Genomic DNA, 21029 nt, shown 5'->3' with positions numbered 1-21029 from the left:
ATAAGAGGTAAAATTTCCTTTGTATTTTGTTTTGTTTTCACTCTCTGTCTATAGTATGTTTGTGCTTCTTTCACCCAGCATGAACACTATGGAGAGTTTCAACAACTTTTGCTTTAATTAGTTGGGATGTCTTTCCAATAAAGGATGTTGTACATGCACGGGAAACATATCATGTTAAAGGCAATGTATTATTGAGCCAGTTTGACTCTAGGACAGTATACAACCATTTTTGCAGAATGCCAAAAGTACAACAAATAGTGGTCACTATTACTTGATTTTCTTTTTCAGATTTTGGAGCTAATTGTTTCTCAAAAGTAAAGGATAAAGATCACTTGGAACTAAAAATACAGTTATTCTGCTCTCTAGAACAACCAACAATTGTAGTTTGTTTTTCAGAGAACAATTGTTTCGTCTTTCCATAAAACTAAACACCACAATTGTACATGTTTTCTATAAAACAAACCAAAAGGCAAAAGCAAAACTGTTTGCATTCTGAACGCTTATAGCATTCAGAACTTTGTTTTGGCAATCTTCGAATATTCAACAGTTTTCCTAAACTACTGCCATATCAATATCAAATGTTCAAAACTTCACCCAGCTCCTTTGAGTAAAAATGGAGCCTTAAATATCAATGCTCAACTGATATGTTCAGATAGCAGTAGATACAAGTAGAAATAAAATGTGGCACATCAGCAACATCATCGTTTTTTCCTCAATATGCAAATGCCATAATTTCATATTACAGAATACAAACCTTGATATTTTTTACCTTCACTTTTAATTCATATCTTATGTGCAAAATTGGAATAGAAGGCTCTTTGTTGTTTGACTAATTTGTGACCATAGCTCCATGAACGAGTAGACATGGTTTTCTCTTTTACAAAATAACAGAATTCCTCAGCATAATACCTGCATCTACCAAAGTCGTGCAAATAGAAGCACCACCTGCAAGTGAAACACGAGGAAATAAGTCTCAGGAGGATTCTACACAAAATTTTCCGCAAGGACACTTTTGCACACTGAAGCATAAGGATATCCTATTCTTTGATCCATTTCATGATTAAGGAAAACAAGGTCCTATTTTTTTTACATCTACCAGCCATGTAAGAGTACAACATAAGCTAGAGTTTTGTATTCCATCCAAAGCAAAACAGCTATTTACAAGGAAACAGACACTCCCATTCAGTAAATCCCATCCTATGATACAAAGAAAAGTCAAATCCTAGTTTTGAACATTAGCAAAGAATCAATGGAATGTACCAGCAGATTACTTTGAACAAATCATGAAAGCTAAAGTGATTCAAATGATCAAAACTTTTAGGTTTATGAAAATGAAAAACTTCCAACATGGAAGCTCTTCAAAATTCTTGAGAGCTCGTGAAAACTTATCGCAGGCCTAGAATGTAAGAGAAGGCAAGATGGGAAAAGAGAAAAGAGGAGCGAAGACGAAACAAGAAAAGCAGGGAATACTAAGCTCAGCAATACGCAGAATTTGGTCTCATATCCTAAACCCTTTACTTCCTTGACAGAAGGCTTATATGTTGCAAACCCAGTGAATACATGGTAATAACAAGACTTAAAGCAACTTGTAGCTTTAAGATATAAGTAACTGGCAGCTTCATTTTCCAAAAAGCTTTTGAGCTTTTATTACTTAATTTGATTTTAAAAAGTCCCTGTTAGGCACCTTCCCTGAATATGTGCACAACAACACTCTCTGTGTTAGTAAGAAGTAACAAATAAGTGCCTCATCTAACACAAATTCTAGTAGGCCACGAAGATCAAAAGATTCAACAAGAAAACAGAACAGATATTGTAGCCAATAGAGTGAAGAATAGACTTTGGTACAATAAGGATATTGAGATTAAATGTTTTTGGACCTATAATACTTGATTAAGAAGAAGCTAGCATATATAAACGGTTGAGATTAACTTTTTAGTAAAACCATAGCTAAACAAAAAAAAATCACAAAATCTCTTTCATTACCTCAATAACTTCCCATATTGTCATCAAATCAATGTAAGGACAATCTAGCCAACGAACCAGCAGCAGCAAAGCACGGTACGGTACGGTAGGCAATGATACTCTCAAAAAATTGGCCATTAGAGCACTTCTTTCTTAAAATAAACATTGAAGATGTCTCTTGTTAACCCTATTTGACTGAAAAAATAGTAGATGCTGCAGACGCCTCTGCAATTAAAGAAACAGGTTGACGAGCCTGCAAACAAGCACCTATCTCGAATGGGCGCAGCTCAGATCCATCAAATAGAAGGTTTACACCAGGATAAATCTCTTCTTTATTCTCAGCATCATCTTTTTCAGCCTTAGTAGTTACTGAGGGAGATTCCTCAACTGGCCTGGTGGCAGCCTCGTAAACAGGAGTCAGAGCATACGATCTGCAAGTTTATTTGAAAAGCATGATAACAGAACTTAGAAAGAAGAAACTGTATGAGCATTCAGAATTTCCAGCAATGTATTTCTGCTTCAGAGACAAGGTTACATAAGCCTTCTAAAATGGTCTCACGACAGCACATTATCCTATGGATAGGTTTTACTACTAAACTACTATTCTTCTTGTTAAAGAACATTTGCTATCCATCCTCTTTTATTCAGGTGCAGTGAGTTATCCAGATTCTATAGAGGGCTATGCTGCAGAGTGCAGATTGCCATGAAGCATCAACACAGGAATGGATCCAAAGTGAGGGATGTTGGACTTACTCAATATTCTAAAAAACTTAGGAGTCCTATAAATGTTCAAACAACACAAGCCAAGTCTCAAGGTTAAAACAAAATATGTTTACATGCAATCAGGTATCTAATTATCTTCACCAGCTGCTCAGCATCCTTAAAAGATAAATGCCGAGAGCAGGTTAAAAAGTTTAAATTCCACCGTCGCCATCAAACTGTAATAAAACTATATCGTATACCATTATCTCACATAGTCAAAAAGCAAAAGTGTCAACGACTTCTCGAGACCTACAATAAAAAAGAAAAAGAGTCGGATATGCAATGACATCCAAGATTAGGGCACAGCACTATCACTAAGTGCATATCATGTCTTACAGAAAATGCAAATACAGCAACTGTTTCATATTTATTCTGTTTTGAGTGACAACCACCGGTAAAAATTTTGTGACAGTGGATGTCAGTAATCTATTCCATAGCAGGTCAGGTAAATGTTCCATTCTTCATGTCCAACATCAGAAGCTTTTTACCGTATGTTACTTCGATATGAGTTATGTGCCAGGTTTCTTGTCCCTCTCTAAGCATGTTGAACACAAAAGGTTAGCATCTTATGTATATCAGGAAAACATGCTTTCCGCAACACCCTGGCTCTGCAAGCTTCCCAAGACATGTTCTATACAGAGCAACTTTACATCTCCAGATCCCACTAATGGTCGTCGTATTACTCAATAATGATCATTAATGACTTTCTCCAGGTACATAAACTCTTCCGGGGCATCCTTTTCCTAAAAAGGTCTCTGTCCCGATGAGATGAAATCCTTAGAAAGTGTTTGTAGAACAAAAAGAGACGACCAGAAAGTTGACATCTTATGTCTCAGATGGGCAAATCACCGTGGTTATCAGTATCACAAGAGAGTGATATTCCAGATCTCATGCTAATTTATAATCTTTCCACCCGTAAACTCATGAATCTAGATTACTGAAACATGGAAATGGACCAGTAATCTAGAACAATGTTAACCAAGTCCTTCACAATTCCCTGGGGGGTTTTGGTCAAGGTATAAGAGGGCTCCGGTTAGCAACAACCATTTCTTCTGATCCTACTTTTAGTGTCATCCAGTGCAGCACACAAGCAAACAAAAGATTATCAGATAATTCCCTTTTTGAGTAAGATTATTCAGATAATTCTTTTACTATTTTGATAACAATATAGTAAGAAAAGTATAATCAATATGTGAAATGTGAGAGAGATTGATCAAGATGCACCTCAGAATATTGCCATCAAAACTCAGAACTTCTGTTCTAGATCTCTGTCGATGAGCAAGTTTTAGTCTGTGGTGTTCGCTAGAGACACCAGAAATGGGAGAAGAAGGATCAACAATGGGGTTCCACCTTCCACTTGCATAGGTCATAAGATGCCGGGATGATTCCTTTGGCTGCTCTTTCTGGTAAAGGAGCTTAGCTGTTGGACCTGTGGCCTGATACTCAGCACAAACATCTCGCAATCTCTTTCTTAACTCTTGCATTGCATCATGGTGCTCTCCAAATAAATCTGTTTGGAGTAGCTGTGAGGAAACTAATCTCTTGCATATATTATTACACAATTTTGGACTAAACAGTGGAATACCAAATTCTACACTTAGTGGAACCCATTCATACTTCTCGTCATCAGGTGTGATATTATCTTGGACTCTATCTTTGTAAAGTCTTAACAGGCGAATATAACCAATGGTCCAAAAATTAAGCTTGTTAGACAGAGAAGCTAATAGCGAATTCAGATTGAAAGTTTCTTTGGAGGACAGTCCTAGTTCCTCCCCTACTTGAGCTGTTGAACCATCAGAGTTCTTCAAGGGCAAGGGAATATCCAAAGTAACAACTCTTCCAGCCTCATTGAGATCATATCTGCTGAGGGGAAGCACGAGGACAGCAGACTGCTTGAGTAGTGAGTTTATACAATGTAAAAGTATACTTCCTTTTACCAAGTTCCCTTCAGACTTCCCCCCCAAACCTCCAATGGAAGATCCATCCCATGACCATAGAAGTGCTTTCTCACAGCCAGCTAATGGTGCAGGAAGCATTCTTAATAAGTGACCTTTCATCAGAACAACTGATAGAGGTCCACTAGCTGTAGCAGAATATAGCACCAATTTCATCCAGGGTGTCATAGATGAATGGGAGGGAGGTCCAAAATGAACAGGTCCTTTTGTTCCTGGCAAAACCGAAGAAGGGGGAAGGGGAACCATGGATACAATGATGTCATAGTCACGCATAAATAGACGATCTAAAGTAGCCGGTGAGAGAGCAGCCAAGCTTTCACAGCGGAGTATATCCACACGGTATTTTCTTTGTTTCTTCAACCCTTTATCAGCATCTAAGTTGTCAGCAGATACTGATTTCTCATCAGTCTCAGAACTGATCTCTGGTTTGAACTCCCAGTCTGATTGATTTGTTTCTTTAGATTTTGTTCCTGATAGAGGTTCTTCATCATTAGGCACTTGGGGTGTTTCAGAATGTAGCAAATCTTCACTATTTAGCTCATATTTGTTTGTTGGTGTATCTCCTGATTTTTCAGAAAATGAAATATCCTTTGTCATTGAAGTAGCATCCTCACTTCTTGAAGACATAATGCCAGTTTTTTCTATTTCTTCAGCTGAAACCCCACCTGATGTTAGACATTCCAGGATGCATCGAAGACTAAATGCATGATTGGCAAACTCTTGCAGTTCACCTTCAAATTTTGCCCCCTCGAGTGTGCCCAAATCTTTACAAAGATCTGCAATACTAGCATGACCTAGTTTTCCCGCTTCATACAATGTCACAGCATGTGATTTTAGACCTGCAAAACAGTTACTTCAGAATTCAAAACACATTGCAGAGCAACAAACTGATTTTCTGTTACTGCAAACACAGAAATCCCACGCACACCCACAATAACATCAGGATAAACAATGAACTTGAGGTCCATCCATGAAATCTGTACAGTATCAAAAATTGAAACACAAATAGAAGTTTTGGTGTACAGTTACACAACTTCAAAAATGCACAGTAGGCAAAAATAAGCAATAAGGTCCTTTACAACCTAATCAGGGAATAAGATTTTTGAGCTGCATAAGAAAGGTGCTCTAAGGTAGACAAGATGGATGTGCGGTCATACAAGACTAGACAGGATTAGAAAATGACCACATTTGCGAGAAGGTTCAAATAGATTGTAAGGGCATTCTGGAGAACTCAAAAGTGTATACAATGCTAACCTACTACAACTATGTAGTAGGTTAGCAAAACCATATATATATATATATATATGTGTGTGTGTGTGTGTGAATATCATTCATGATTTTCTGAAATTCAGAAGGAGCATTTTTCAAACCAAATGGCATAACATTCCATTCATATTGTCCTATTGGAACATTAAAAGCAGTTTTGTATTTATCATTTTCAGAAATTTGTATCTGCCAATAACCAGATTTCAAATCAAATTTTGAAAATATAATAGCATCATGCAGTCTATCTAATAAATCCTTTTTATTGGAATTGGATATCTAATCCACTTTAAAACCTTATTAAGGGGCTTATAATTGATAACTAATCTGGGAACACCACGTTCCTGTTCAGCATGTTTATTAACATAAAAAGCGGTACTAGACCATTTAGACTTAGAGGGTCTTATAAGTCCTTTATGCAGCAAAGAATCAATCTCTTCTTTGCATAATTTCAGATATTTAGAATTCAGCTGGCAAGGCCTGGCATTTGTTGGAATATTATTTTCCGAAAAGCCTTCTTCATAGGGAAGACTTACAATGTGTCTTTTCCTTTACCAAAATTGATTTGAATGGTCACCACATACTTGTAGAGAAAACTGATTTTTTAGGAAATCAATTTTTCCTATAAGTTTTGGACTTTGTAAATCCTCTTCTATAGTAAGACTGTAAATCTCATCTTTTAAGAAATCTACTTGTCTACTTTTTGCAATTATATTATCAGAAATCTCGTTTAGGAATTTTTGAAATGATTGAGTTATAAACTCAAAACTAATTTCCTTATTATTAAAAGTTCCAGTAAAACCCTGGGTATCCCATCTAGTAAATGGTATATATGATGAAAAAATGGGACTCCTAATATGAACTCATGAGATATATCTTTGACTAAAACAAAAGTTTCAGGTATACAAACTTTACCTTGTCAAATATAAGTTTTTGGTAATTTGTAAGAAATATGCATTTGATGTCCACTAGCATTTCTTAATCTATGAGTAGTTTTATGAAAATATCTTGAAGGTATTATTCCTTCTTTTATACAGTTTAAATCTGCACCACTATCAAATAAAGCAGTAAACTCTTTTTTGAAGTTATAATCTATTAAAAGAGTGACTTTTATTTAAAAAAAATTGAGTAGTAAATAACTGAAGTTTTTGTAGAAACTCATCCTCCGCAAAATTAAATGTCCCTAAGAAATTGCCTTTTGCAGCATTCTTAGAGGTACTAGCTTTAGTATCGCCAGTACCTGCTTCAGTAATATCAGTCTTGAATTCATGACTTATATTATTATTAGAATCTTCTAATTTAGAGATTATTTTATCTAAGGCTATATTTGAAGCCTTAAGGTTTGAAATCTCTCTTCTGAGATTATCAATCTCATACTTCAGGTCTTGAACAGTAGCTGGCCTGTCAGTGGCCGGGGATTTTTCTTTTAAAATTCTCTTAACAACAGACATTGTATATGGTCCCTTTTGAGAAGGAATTTCTTCGATCTCTGGACTTGCAAGTATTTTGTCCATTTTATCAATAATTTGGGACCTTAATCCTGGTCTTTAATAACCCTGAGAAATTCTAATAAATTATCATTAGTCAGGACATTAATATCTAAGTCCTTAAATTGTGAATAGATATTATAAAACTCATCGTTTGTGTTGTTATTACAACACTGATTCTGCTTGCAGGGTCCACACTGATCATCTGAGAAAATATAATTTTCCTCATTTAGAACCCTTAGATCTTCATCAGTGGATGAATCTTCTCTATCACTATTTTCTGGAGAATTTTCCGGAGAAGAATTTAACGGAATCTTATATAAAGAGTCCTTAATATTATCATCTATGTCAAGGTTCTTAATCTTATCCTTGACTCTACAATCCTTAGCATAATGTCCTACTCCACCATATTTGTAGCAAGCATTAGACCTATTAGACTTTATGAAATCCTTTCTATGCTTATAAGTATCTCTTCTCTTGTTTTTACGCTCTAATCTTTTATGAAAAGATCCTCTATTCTTCTTATGTTTATAAGACTCGTGCTTATGTCTATGAGACTCTTTTTTATTCTTAGAGATATCTATGGCAAATTGTTCACAAAATTCCCCTAGTTGTTGTCTATCATTAAGACGATGCCGCTTAATTTCCTGATTTAGCTTAATCTCATTGCACAAAGCTAAACCTTCTTGTGTACATACACTAATAAGCTTTCCATAGGAATAGCTATTATAATCTATACGCATTGCTGTTCCACGAAGAGCTTTTCTAACTCTTTCAGCAAAGAGTGTTGGGAGTCCATCAATAAATTTAGACTTCCAGTGAGTACTATTACATTCCGGTAATTCCATGACTCTAGATAGAAAAACATCTTTGTACCACCTAAAAGATGTCAGTCTTACATCTAAGGTTTTGGAGCATAGCCCTTAAGGTCTCACTATTGTCTTACCATCTTCCTGAGAAGTGTTCTATAATATTGAAAAATAAAGAATAGACAGCGTTTTGAACATTCTGTCCATTTTCTACTTTTATGGCGCCCATAATTTCTGCGCGTTGTTCACTATTTAAATAATTATCCAACCAGCCTTTTAATTGGCCTGTAAACCCTGCTACTATCATATCAGCAATAGTCTTTCCAGAATTCTTATTAACTTTACAGATGGTGTTGTACATAAGCATTCTATGTACCTGCGTATAAATCTGTCGGTCAGTAAAACCATCTATATTCCATTCATAGATTTCTGTACCCTTGTAACTTTGCGAGTAATGACTAAAAGCAGGTTCCTCTAGAAGTACATCTTGAGGAGTTGATCTAGGATAATAGAACATCCTTTGGACCAGTTTTCGAGCAAACTTTTCTGAGATTTTATTAATCTCATCAGAGAGTTTTACTCTCTTATCTTCATCAAGATAGATGCTCTAAATTTAAAGGACTAAGTTTAAATCCTTCAAATTTTTCATCTAATAATTGCTTCAGGTCCTCTAGACTTTTTAATTTAAAGTCTCTGACCTCAGGGGGAGGTTGGATACTTGCAGTAGCAATTTGCTCTTTACCTTTTGTATCCTTCCTATCTATTTTCTGGACTTCTGCTATTAATTTGTCCGGTCTTTCATGAATAGAAATAATATGTTCTCCAAGAATACTAATATAGATATTAGTGTAATTATTCTGCGTGAGCATAATATTCAAATTTTTAACAGTAATTCTACCAGTCTCTTCTTCAAATAATTTTGAAAAAGATGTAAAATAAATTACTTTATCCTTTTCTCCCATTTGAAAAGAATTTTGTGGGGAAAAAACTGATTTGGTGACTTCACCAGTAGTGAGCTTATAATCTCTTTCTAGTATGGAAATATAACCATCAACATATTTGGACATAAACCATGGAACAAAAGCAATCATTTTATTATGTCTACTAATATCATTATAAAAATCATTTTGAAGAAGGTTATTAATTCCTCATTAAAATTGTCAAAAAATCAATTTCTGAAAACTTCCCATCTTGGTTTTTTAAATTCTTCAGAAATCAATTTTCTCGCCTGGGATCCAGGACTAAAATCTATTTGGTCACTATCCATTTAAGCCGTTGAAAAAATCCATTTCGGATTCAGTAGGATTAAGATCGGGCATAGCACTAGCAATATTATCTCTGCTAATTTTTATGATCTCGATCTTGTTATTATCCCTAATTTGTGATGTAGATGCTCTAGATGGAATATCTACCATATAATCAATTGGTGAAATATAAGAAGAATTCGACCTAATTAATCTAGATAAATAACTAATATTATCAGTTTGATCAACTTCATTGAACCTGATCTTAACAGTTTCATCAGAAGTTTGTTCAACTTCTGTGACTTCACTGTTAATATCATCTCGAGGAGTTATAGCCTCCTCAATGACCCATTCTTTGGGAAAGTCTATTTCATCCCATTTAATAGGTCTTCTGGTAGTAACCTTAGATCTACTAAAATTAGTTTCTATAAGAATAGTTTCATTTTTAAAATCCATAATTTTGCACATAGGATTTAAAGTATATAAAGGCTTATAATAAATCATGTAACAGATACATATAACTTATGTTCCTGGCATATAGTCATAACCATGAAGCTTAATACTCAATATTAAAGCATTTAAAGAGTTTTCATCACCTGAAGAAACCTGCAAATTAGGATATGCATTAAAATATACAGGGACATAGGCCAAACTGGTTTGTACAGTACCTATAAGGGATTTTTTCCAGTTTTGGTTTCTGCCATCTCTAAGAGCTGCTATGAAGCTTTCAGGTAAGCCTCTTAATGTAAGTGGCTTGAAGCCAACTTGTATTAAATCAATATGCAAAAATCTAAGAGTTTTCCTATAAGGGATTAAATCATTTTCAGATAATAATCTAAATGTAGCATGATCACTATCTACTGTGATAGTCTCTTCAGTAGTTTCAACTACTTGTTTTAAACCTAATTTCTCAAAGGTTCCTAACTGGAATATAACCTTAGGTTGGATTCTAGGAATCGTCCATTTATTAAGTAAATCTAATTGTTGGGGCATATCAAATTCTTCTTTCTTACTGTTTTTAACAGTAGTTTGTTCCCTAATGATATTCATTAGAGAAAATGTGTTGAACTTAGCACCTATTTCTACTCCTAACCATAGCTCTGATACCAAGTAATCACCGGATCGCTACGACGAAACTATAGGAAAGGTTTTACAAAGACACCAGCCCTGTCAAGCCACAGTCCTGTCAAGTATACCCTTAACCACGGTCCTTCTCATGACTCTTTCAACGCTCACTTGGCTAACACGAGTCTTACAAGGACCACCGGTTATGTTGCCATAACCAGGGTTTACTGCCTGGACTATTAGACTGCATGGGCTCTACAGTCTCAACCTTAGAACCGTTGGTTGATGCAGTATAAAACTAGTAACAAAACATGCTAAAAGTAGCTTAGTGTGCCTAAGCTCAACACAACACAACTCAGCCTATCATTTAGACTGAATGAATATTCATAAAATAATTAATATAAAAAATAAATACCTGAGACTGCCGAGGTTGTGGCCAATCGACCTTTTTGGTATTTTATTTCAAAAGAAATATATAAACAAGATAGTTTTTACAGAGGGATTCTAGAGAGACTAAAAACTTAGGAATGAAAATATTGGTCGAGAAATATATATACAAGATATATATATATATATATATATATATATATATATATATATTAGATTTTTCTTTCTATTCTATATAATATTGGCCTAGATGAGTTTAAATGGAGCAACATGGTTAGTGAGGGTTCATACCGCCAACCCCAACTTGCTTGGGACTGAAGCGTAGTTGTTGTTGTTGCTGTATAAGAAAGGTGCTTTAACCCAGAACAGACAATGTGGCACAAGATGCTAATCGTTGATTACATCACTAAAACTTTTTGGGAAGATTTGTCATGTTTCCCAAGAACAGACCAAGCTTTTCTCCTAGTACTTACAGAAAAACTGGCTTTCACATACAACTATAATGTTAGTAGTTGCAGCTGACATAATACCACCTATAACTTCCACAACAGAAACTTCAGTAGGTATATGTATCATCGTTTAACAAAACCAGTTGAAAATTGCTTTTAATGATGCATTTGGTATAATGAATGTATATTGAATCACCATTCCAGGACCTATTTTGCTTTATAGGGTTTGACAGGGTTATGAGAATAAGGAAAACCAAAATACATTTGAGAGAAGAGAGAACCTGGTGATACAGATCCCATCATAAGATAAGATGTTATATTAGCATCAACAAGAAAAGCAACCCGAGCATAACCAGAAGTCCTGATATTATTCTCTGTCCAAGGAATGTCTACTTGCAGAAAAGCACCGTCAGAGGACACATTTGCAGAGCCCAAGCTGGCATGAGAACCATCTTCCTCGTCACTAAGAAGGCTCTTAGGTGACCCTGGAACATTAGGATCTTGCAGAATAGATGCTGGATCTATTAGTTTGACAGCCCATCCCAATCGGCAAGCAAAAGATGCAGCTGCTTGAAGTTGAGAAAGATCAGCCTGTAATGTTGCAGCCAATTCAGCAACAGTTGAATTCTCACTTGAGACCACAAAAACAGCATACAGCAACCTGGATAATGAAGGTGGCATGTTATATATGGACCACTGTGTATACCATATGGAAACATGATATGAGATTCCTGTGTTAATGGAAAGTGCCTTACTCCTCAATTGGATCTTCATAGGACTGCTCCCGGTTAGAAACAAATCCTTCAAGCCTTGAAACTGCAATATTTTGTGTATGAACAACCTAAAGTCTCAGATGAAAGGATTCAACAGATGGCATAAAAGTGCAAGAATGGGCAGAATTTATTTAATATATACTAATGAAGAATTAAAATACAGATGTAAAAGAGTTTCGTCTCTTCATTCAACTAAATATTCCTGACTGAATCTCTAACAAAAGCACAATGTCTCATTCAGCTAGACATGATGTCTTATCACAAATGAAGAGCACCAAAATCTATGTAAGAATTTGAGTTACGGCTAATAGGTCATGGCAACATCGATATGAGTATCTTCATCATGATAAATTAAGCAACAATTGCATTTTTGGCACGAATAAGGTTCCATTTGGAACTTTTTTCCTTTCTTAGTATAAGTAGGCTCTATTTGGGACGTCAAAGATATCACCTTATGTACGAGTAAAGGTTCTTTTATTTGGTAAATATGTGTCAGTTTAATTGTCAAAGAGACCTGATAGTGTAAGTAAATATTTTCTCCAGAGTAGAGACTCGCAGCTCCAACAACTGAATGGAAAAGAAATATCAGAATTCCATGGATCAGACGCAAGTTATTGTTTGGTTACATCTGGAAGGTTTAAGTAGACCTAACGGTAGAATAATTTAGGAAATTTTATGGAATTTTGGGTCAGGAATCAGGATTAAGTTAAATGAATATGATATATATACATGCCATCACGTTGTAGAGAGAGCAATCCGAACTCAAATATAAATGGTCTACACAAGAAAGCTCGCCCCCGGATTCAAGAATAGGACCAACTAGATCCAAGCAACAGGTAAATCAAAGCATACCAACTTCTTATTCTGAACTCTGCAGGTGGTTGGAATTCGGAAAGAGGTCACATGAAAGTAAAAATGAGGTGCAATATCCATCACTTACAGGTAATTTACTAGATGATGGTCAAAAAATAAAATGAAGAACGATTAACCAAAAGAAGTAAAATTTGGTAGATTTATTTCAAAATATTACAAAAAGAAAGATAAATGGTGCCTAAATGTTTGAATTACCTTTAAAACGATCATCAGGGTAGACCGGAACATCAAAATAGACTAGTCCTCGTCGATGAAGTCCCTTTATAATTTCAGGATCAAAAAGAATGAAAGAATTTGCTTCTTCCTTGCAGATTTTATCTATTGTTGCCGTTTCTTCTTCAGTCAATTTCTATGAAAAGGAGAACAAGGACAAAAACACATGTCAATCGCCAAGTCGGAAAGCCAAATATTTCTTTTTTTATAATGGTGGTGTCCGGACTAGCTTGTGTGCATCTCACTATTACACCGGGTACCTGCTATCTCCCACTAATACAGATATCAAATAACTCTACCCGCCAAGGGATAGGCAGATGGCAACAAATCACCTAGTGTTTTTTGCCTATGCTGAGATTTTAACCTGAGACCTCATGATTCTCCTCCCACTTCATTGATTACTAGACCACACCCTTGGGTGCAAGTCAAAGAATTTAATTTATCACTAATAAATTTAAGAATCTTCAAAATGTGCGCAATTGAATGTGGTGTCAACTTGCCTTGAATTCTTCTAGGGTAAAATTGACAAGACAAACTCCCCACCATGGCTCAATAACAAAGTCCACTGGCTGTGAAGGCAATAGTTCTTTCGCTATTGATTTGTTTAGCTTCCACATAATTTTCTGCAAAGATCCAAAATAACTGAAATTAAAATAGACAACATAACGAAAAGCCTAGGTTAGCCGCAGAGCTCAGGACGGTGAGATTAATGGATCTTCCTGAACCCTGACCAATTTGAGCAAAGGAACAAAGTTATTCAGCCAGCATCCTTCATTTATCTTTCTACACAAAACGGTGTATTATATTCTCTCGGTGTTTTCCTCTTTTGCATTGCCCCAGAAAAGAGGAGACATTCACAAGCAGGAGGATATAGAAAACTTCTGGAAGGATTGGAATGCTGTCTGGAGAACTATACCATTATGTTTTTTTGGGCAGTTTGTGTAATGAAAGAAATGGAAGATTGTGTCATGATAGTGAAATAGATATAGCCAACTCTAAAAGAATTTTGTTTCATGTATTTTTTTTCAATGTAAAGAGAAGATTCCGTTGTATAGATGACTGGAACGATTTGTTAGCTAAGTCAGTTTTCAGCTCTGTACATATTTAATACCATCATGTTGTGATGTCAATAAGATTCTGATTTATCACAAAGAGATCATGAAAGTGGGCATACTTGTGTATGGGGATTAACAGAAGTGAAACTCAAGAATGATTACTGCTGGTGACTTCTAAAAGTGGGCCCACCTTAGATGATGACCTTATTCAGTTAAAGGGTAACATTGGAGGGTTGCACTAGTCTAATCACTTATATTACAATTTCCGCTCCAAGCCATTTAGGCCATTTAAACCAGGACAAAGGGAGGAACTTACAAGGTAATCCAGAAGCAGTGAAAACATATGGGAAAGAATTTTCTTTTCCAACAGTTAAGTGAAATTGATCCCTTGGCCATGTACCAAAAAAGTCCGCATCAAGGATAATATAATTGCTAGTGTAATTGCAAGTGTGGTAATTAACCTTGGCGTAGCAAGTAGTGGAAAACTAACAGCAAAAGGAAATAGAGAAATAAAGATGGATTTTATTTTCCAAGAGAGATAAATTAAGCAGCAAGGGGAACATCAATAATCTGCAAAATGGCAGCTTCTTTGTTAAAATAAAAGATACATAAATAAATGACTCAAACTTTCAAAGACCCGAATATCGTGACGAAGTAAGACATCACAAAATACCCCTATTCTAAGTTGAAAATGCTGCTAACCTAAACCCTAACTGTAAACACAATAAAACAGCTTTAAACCTATATACATCCTGCAAAAGCTACCTAAAAGAACAAATTCCAGCAGGACTCTAATTTTCTATTTCTACTACTAGAAACTTATAAGTTTAACAAATCCTGCTTTCATGGAGCAGCATGACCTTTACTTGCTATATGTCACAATAAATACGAACACGCGTAACTTTTCTTTGGCAATACCTTAGATCTGCACTTGTTCATGATGTCAATAAATTCATTTCTTCCAATTCCAGTCAGCCGTAAGGCATCTGCAGCACTAAAATTTGGGATGCTGTCATAGGGTTGCTCTGCATTCATCATAACAGAGAGTCAAAAATCCCATTAGACTGGTAGCAATTGCAAAGAACCTGAAATTTCTGTGAACAATCTAAGTGACAGCTGCAAGAAGTAAGGGCACGTTAACAACTTAACATTTGCAATCCATAGAAATTATTGGTATCAATTGCAAAGAACCTGAAATTTCTTTGGACAATCTAAGTGACCGGAGCAAAAAGTAGTAAGGACACGTTAACATTTGCAATCCATAAAAATTATGACATTGAGAATCAACAGTCAAATGCAGAAAACTGTGAGGAAATTTTGGTATAAACAGTTGACAGTAAACACAATAATTCTTCTATAGCACATGCTAAGTAATTGTTTTAATAAAAAGACCATATAAGGCAATCACATGCAGAAAACATAGTGCATACAACACTACTACAGTATGCAATTAAATTAAAGATGAGTAAGTACTCCATCCATGTCAATTTATGTCACATTCTATCTGTTTTGAACTGTCCAAAAATGTTCCACAAACAATATTTTCTTCCAACTATCAAAAGTTTCAAGTGTCCAAATACATAACTATTCAGTTATTTAAACAGATGTATTTCTCCATCTAACTGACTACTTAACCATTGCTTTATTGTTGCTATGTTATCCACCACTACTAATATAATATACAAGTCAAACTAATATCGTAAACTCCATTCCTAATCAAATGGTGTCAAACTGAGATGGAGGACCATCTATTAGTGACAAAGACTGGGCAAAAAATGTATACAAGCGGTACACATGAATGAACTTTTAAAAGAGAGAGAGGGGGGAGGGGATGCCGCTGAAATATTTGGTTAGGAGCCAATCCTGTGTCAAAAGCACAATAGAACTATTAAGCCGTCCAAAGAGTTCTCTTCCAGAAATAATAGCCTCGAATTAGTAAGTAAAATTGCAAGCCTTTAAGCCGCATATAGGGCAGCCCGGTGCATTAAACTCCCGCTATGCGCGGGGTCCGGGGAAAGGCCGGATCACAAGGGTCTATTGTACGCAGCCTTACCCTGCATTTCTGCAAGAGGCTGTTTCCACGGCTTGAACCCGTGACCTCCTGGTCACATGGAAGCAACTTTACCAGTTACGCCAAGGCTCCCCTTCCCTTTAAGCAGCATATAAACTTGCAGAAATGCCCAGAGGAAAGGTATGCTTTTTTTGTTGAAAAGCGCAAACATCTATGAGCAAAGAGAATTTAGGACATAATTTAAGTATGCTATACGGCATATCAGCATCAGACTCTATACTTAAAATTTAGAGCAAAGGAAATACACCCTCTGTAGTCAATTCTGAACTAACATGATAGGAGGCTATACCATTTTTCATGACTTCAAAAATCATGTCACAGTAGTATCTGAAAGGAGACACCCTCATGACACGGCAAACATACTCCGCAAGGTGATATGGAAAGAGCTGCAAACAGAACATAATGACATTGAGTTATTGTGCATTAGTCCCAATTCATAAGGTGCATATCCAAGATATAACTATATTGGTCTTGAAGGTAATAAAAGATCAGCATTTGACTAATCTCTCATTATCTTCACCTGTCGGGGACATCTTTTACTCTCATTTCTTTTCTCTTCTACTAATAATTTCTCTAATTGATTAATTGGCGTGTCATCTTTATTATCCGGAGATTAAATAAAATCTAATTTGGCAGAAAAAGTACCAACTCTGTTTATAGAATTGTATGTTTCATAAGCATTAAGGCATTAAAATCCAAATAGAGAACAAATTTTAAATTAAAAAAAAACAAGATCAAAAGATGACCAAGTCTATTTTGGTATATATGTACTTCTATGCCAAAGGCAAGGCCTTACCTATGCCCAAAATTTTAAATATGCATAATGCTTTTTAGCCCCCACCCCCACCCCCCCAAAAAAAAGGAAAGAAAGAAGCAAAGAGACTATATAAAAGAGTTGCCATAAATCCTTTTCTTATCAATTTGAAAAAGAAGGAACTGCACTGATCAGGAAAAAGTTTTGTTTCTTTTTCAGTAAATTTTGTCTTTCGTCTGAGTCTTTTGAGTAGCATGTCTCACAACAAAAACAAGCTTACTTTATGACTTCAATTGACTTTCTAATGATTTGCAATTCCTAATGGTATAACCAATACATTGTAAAATTGAATAGATAATTCACGATGAACAATTTACATTTTTAATATCCATTAAGTAAGAACTTTGGAGCTCTGCACACTCTTGTGTCATGAAAGACATATGATCTTCTAAGTTATAGATTTATCACATGAATACTGATTTCAAAAGGTAAAACATGTCATGTAAGAAATAAAACGGATTGAAATGGTGGAAACAAAGTGCTTAGCTTCTTTAGTTGGAACTCTGTCCACTTATTAATCAGAACGGGAAACCAAAAACATGTCTTTTTTGTGAATAGAACAAGAAAAATTTTAAAGAAAAAAAATTATATTAATTAAAAACATCTTTTTTCCCCGTCTTTCATGTCACTACTTTGTCTAAGTAGAACTGTTTCTTGAGTAAAATCTGTAACAACTTTGTAGTACAAAGGATGAGAAACAATCTCCACCCAATACACACCGCCAAGTTCCTTCGGAGATAGCGCAGCATTTCTTCATAGTATTCACCTTCTTTACACACTTTACGAGCAAAGCAAGTGTTCCACAGGAGTCTCTTCTTTATGCAATGTTCAATTATCCTGCATAAACCCCAGTCAGTAGAAAATATAAGCACAAGAAACTACTAATTGAAAGAATAGCAGGTGATGGTCTATAAGCAAAGAAAGATTTAAAATGAAACATTTACAACTATCATATTTAGCCCTGAATCAGTTTTATGTATTCTAAATTCTAATACAATCGAAAATTATCACTCTTATTGATCGTCGTACACAACAAAAATTATATTTGTCACAACCCAAGCTCATGACACGTATTGTTCGCTTTGGGCCTAGGCCACGCGAATTTGTCTTTTTTTGGGCTACGCTACCTCGAGCCCCAAAAACGCGCTTACCATGTGAACTTGTGTCATACCTTATAAAGCTCTTCACTTTCCTCTCCCATTCCGATGTGGGATTCGCCTACGGTGACATGTGCACCCCTTCTTCAGAAGTTTGCCGGCCTAGAAGTCTGTCAGTCCTCCTTGACTCGCCTTCATCAGCCCGCCCTACGTCAAGGGCATCACATTCACCCCCTCGGGACTCAGCGTCCTCGCTCAGGTTTGCCCCACCATCGTACTGAAAAAGATTCCGGCTCTGTTATCATATATGTCACGACCCAAGCCCATGACACGTATTGTCCGCTTTGGGCCTAGTCGAAACCTAATTCAAAACTTCACAAGTGTTGTATCTTTTTTGTTTTTGATTAAGGTAATAAATTTTATTGACAAATACTGGCCATAAAACCCGCATACAAGAGGTATACCAAACAGTAGAGACCTGCATGATAATATGATTCTCTACAAATAACACCCAATCTTCTATACAAAGAGGAACTTTGTGGGTGCACCAAAAAGAAATAAGGGATAAAAGACTACTTTTCAATTAGAGTGTTGTATCTTATCTTGCCACAATGCTAAATCCAATTAATCAACCGATCAACTACTCCTCAATCCCAAACTAGTTGGACTGGCGGTGTGAATCCTCTATATATCCCGCTCTATTTGGAGCCAGTTAGGGGTTCTCTATATGTGAATTCACTTCTGCTTCCAAGTCAGGATAAAGGAAGAGGGTTGCAGTAAAATCAACTTATAGCGAGTCCGCGATGTTAAACCACAATAAATAAAAGTGGATCAATGATCACAAATGCACATTCTTGGGATCAAACTGTATCCTTAAAGTTCAAAAAAGAGTGTTCATGAAATGTTATAGCTGGTGGACCTCCTAAAATCAACGTCGGACCACAAAACATTCTTGTCAAACAGTTATAGACCTAGAAAAGGTTACACTATCTCACCACTCACTACTGTTTAGCATTCCACTTTTAAATGAAGCTAGGCTGTCCTAGTAAAAACAGTATTCCAACTCATTACACATCATTACAAGTTTCCTCAAGATTGATAGCCTCGTATACACATGTTCACTTCACACTTAATTGCAGAAGGTCAAACAAAAAGTTATACCCGAAGTCAATATATCCTACACAAGTTCAAATAGATTTGTGACATTGAACTTCAAGCATGCCAAAAGTTTATCAGCATTGCGTCATCCTAAAATCCACCTCCGGACATATATTCTTTCTTTGAAATTGTTGAATAGTGTGACCACCTTCATTTACTCAATTATATCTTCAACCAATGCTCATGTGCTAGCAAGGCTTGTTCTTTTTCATGGGTCAAGCACGAGATTTTTTTTAACAAAGGATAGCGGTGACATTCGAAACCGTAATCTAATACTACGTTGAAGTGTAACCAACTCATCTAAAAAGTTTAAGCAGCTAGATACGACCCTTTTATTTACTTAATTATGTCTTCAATAGAACACTTATAACCTTTCATCATCTGTTTTGATATGAGACAAAAGAAAATCTTGAGTGAATCGAAGTGTCATAACTCGCGAAGTAACATAACCATGCCAAGTTGAATTGATGGAATTATTAATAATAGCTTCCAACCACAAAATTAGACGAAAGCAGTAGGCTCCACCATAAACATGATTTGGAAAGGAAAAAGAAAAGGAAAACAAACCTTCTGTGCCAATCTTCTTTGGAATTTATCGTGGCCTGAAGCCGCTTCGGAAGATTCTCCCACGGACATTCTTCTTTGATTGCTTTTAGTATTAACTGTTCCTCAATTGTAGCCGGAATACGCTGCATTTTAATTTTCCCCTCTCACTCTTCAACTGCCTAGACCCTGTAATTGATCTTAAACCTCATTGTTAAACAACACCTCCAATTCATCAACATCATAACTACAACAAATCACAGTAATTGATCACACATTTCCTACTATTGACTCTTCAATTTTACTGTGAATTAAAAGCAATGAGCTTAAGAACTTACATGAATTTGGATCAAGCGAAGATAGGGTTCAGTTGATGAGCTGGACTGTAACCGGGTCGGATCCCGCCGGAATGATTCGGAGCTATTTCAGAAGAGGAAAATAAGAAGCCTTTTGAAGATCTAAAAATGGTTGCTCTGAGTAGTAATTGCAGACAGAGAAACTTCACAGCACGAAAGTGGGACCCCTTTAACTCTTTCTTAATTAAATATTGCTCCGGTTAGTCGCCGTTGGATTTTACCTGTAATTAGACGGTCGTTTCGTGATCTTGTAATGGGAAAATAAAAATAGGGAAATCTACTCTAAATGCGCAATTTTAATTACAGGTTACTGCCCATTCTAAATTGTCTTAAAATGTGTACCTATACAATATAAAGTATTTACCCAACTACCTAATTTTAAAATCCTTTCCTTTCTGATCATGAATCACGGGAAACCTCATTAATTGTCCTAACCTATTTTCTTTTTTATTATCTTCTCAAATATAAATAAATATTTTTCTTCAATCTTTCTCAATATTCATAATAGGATCTACGTGTCCATTGAATATTTTTTATTAATTTACTTTCCATTTCAAAATAGTATATAGTATATTATTATAACATATCTAAATTTTAGTATAATCGATGGAGCACAAAATTGAGTTAATTAGATTATGTGACAACTAATATTATTTCAGTTTAATAACTGAATTAAAAAAAAAAATATTAAAC

General features: G+C 35.6%; 1 protein-coding gene across 2 annotated transcripts; it reads right to left on the bottom strand.

Moving 5' to 3' along the window:
- Positions 1 to 332: 332 nt before the first annotated feature.
- LOC104104992 (uncharacterized) lies at positions 333 to 20613 on the bottom strand. 2 transcript variants are annotated; one of them, XM_009613220.4, is made up of 12 exons: positions 20319 to 20613; positions 20005 to 20169; positions 17902 to 18019; positions 16658 to 16754; positions 15216 to 15322; positions 13743 to 13865; positions 13225 to 13378; positions 12139 to 12199; positions 11665 to 12044; positions 3949 to 5518; positions 1984 to 2393; positions 333 to 945 (listed from the first exon to the last, which is right to left on the bottom strand). In XM_009613220.4, exons 2-11 carry the CDS (start codon positions 20130 to 20132, stop codon positions 2150 to 2152), a joined length of 2982 nt encoding a protein of 993 aa, XP_009611515.1. In that variant the 5' UTR covers positions 20133 to 20169; positions 20319 to 20613; the 3' UTR covers positions 333 to 945; positions 1984 to 2149. The 2 variants fall into 2 exon arrangements, with proteins under 2 accessions (XP_009611515.1, XP_009611516.1); XM_009613221.4 differs by having other exon boundaries at positions 17949 to 18019.
- Positions 20614 to 21029: the final 416 nt, after the last annotated feature.

This window comes from Nicotiana tomentosiformis, chromosome 4, assembly GCF_000390325.3.
Source record: "Nicotiana tomentosiformis chromosome 4, ASM39032v3, whole genome shotgun sequence".
NCBI lineage: Eukaryota > Viridiplantae > Streptophyta > Magnoliopsida > Solanales > Solanaceae > Nicotiana > Nicotiana tomentosiformis.
This window is presented reverse-complemented; position numbering and strand designations above follow the sequence as displayed.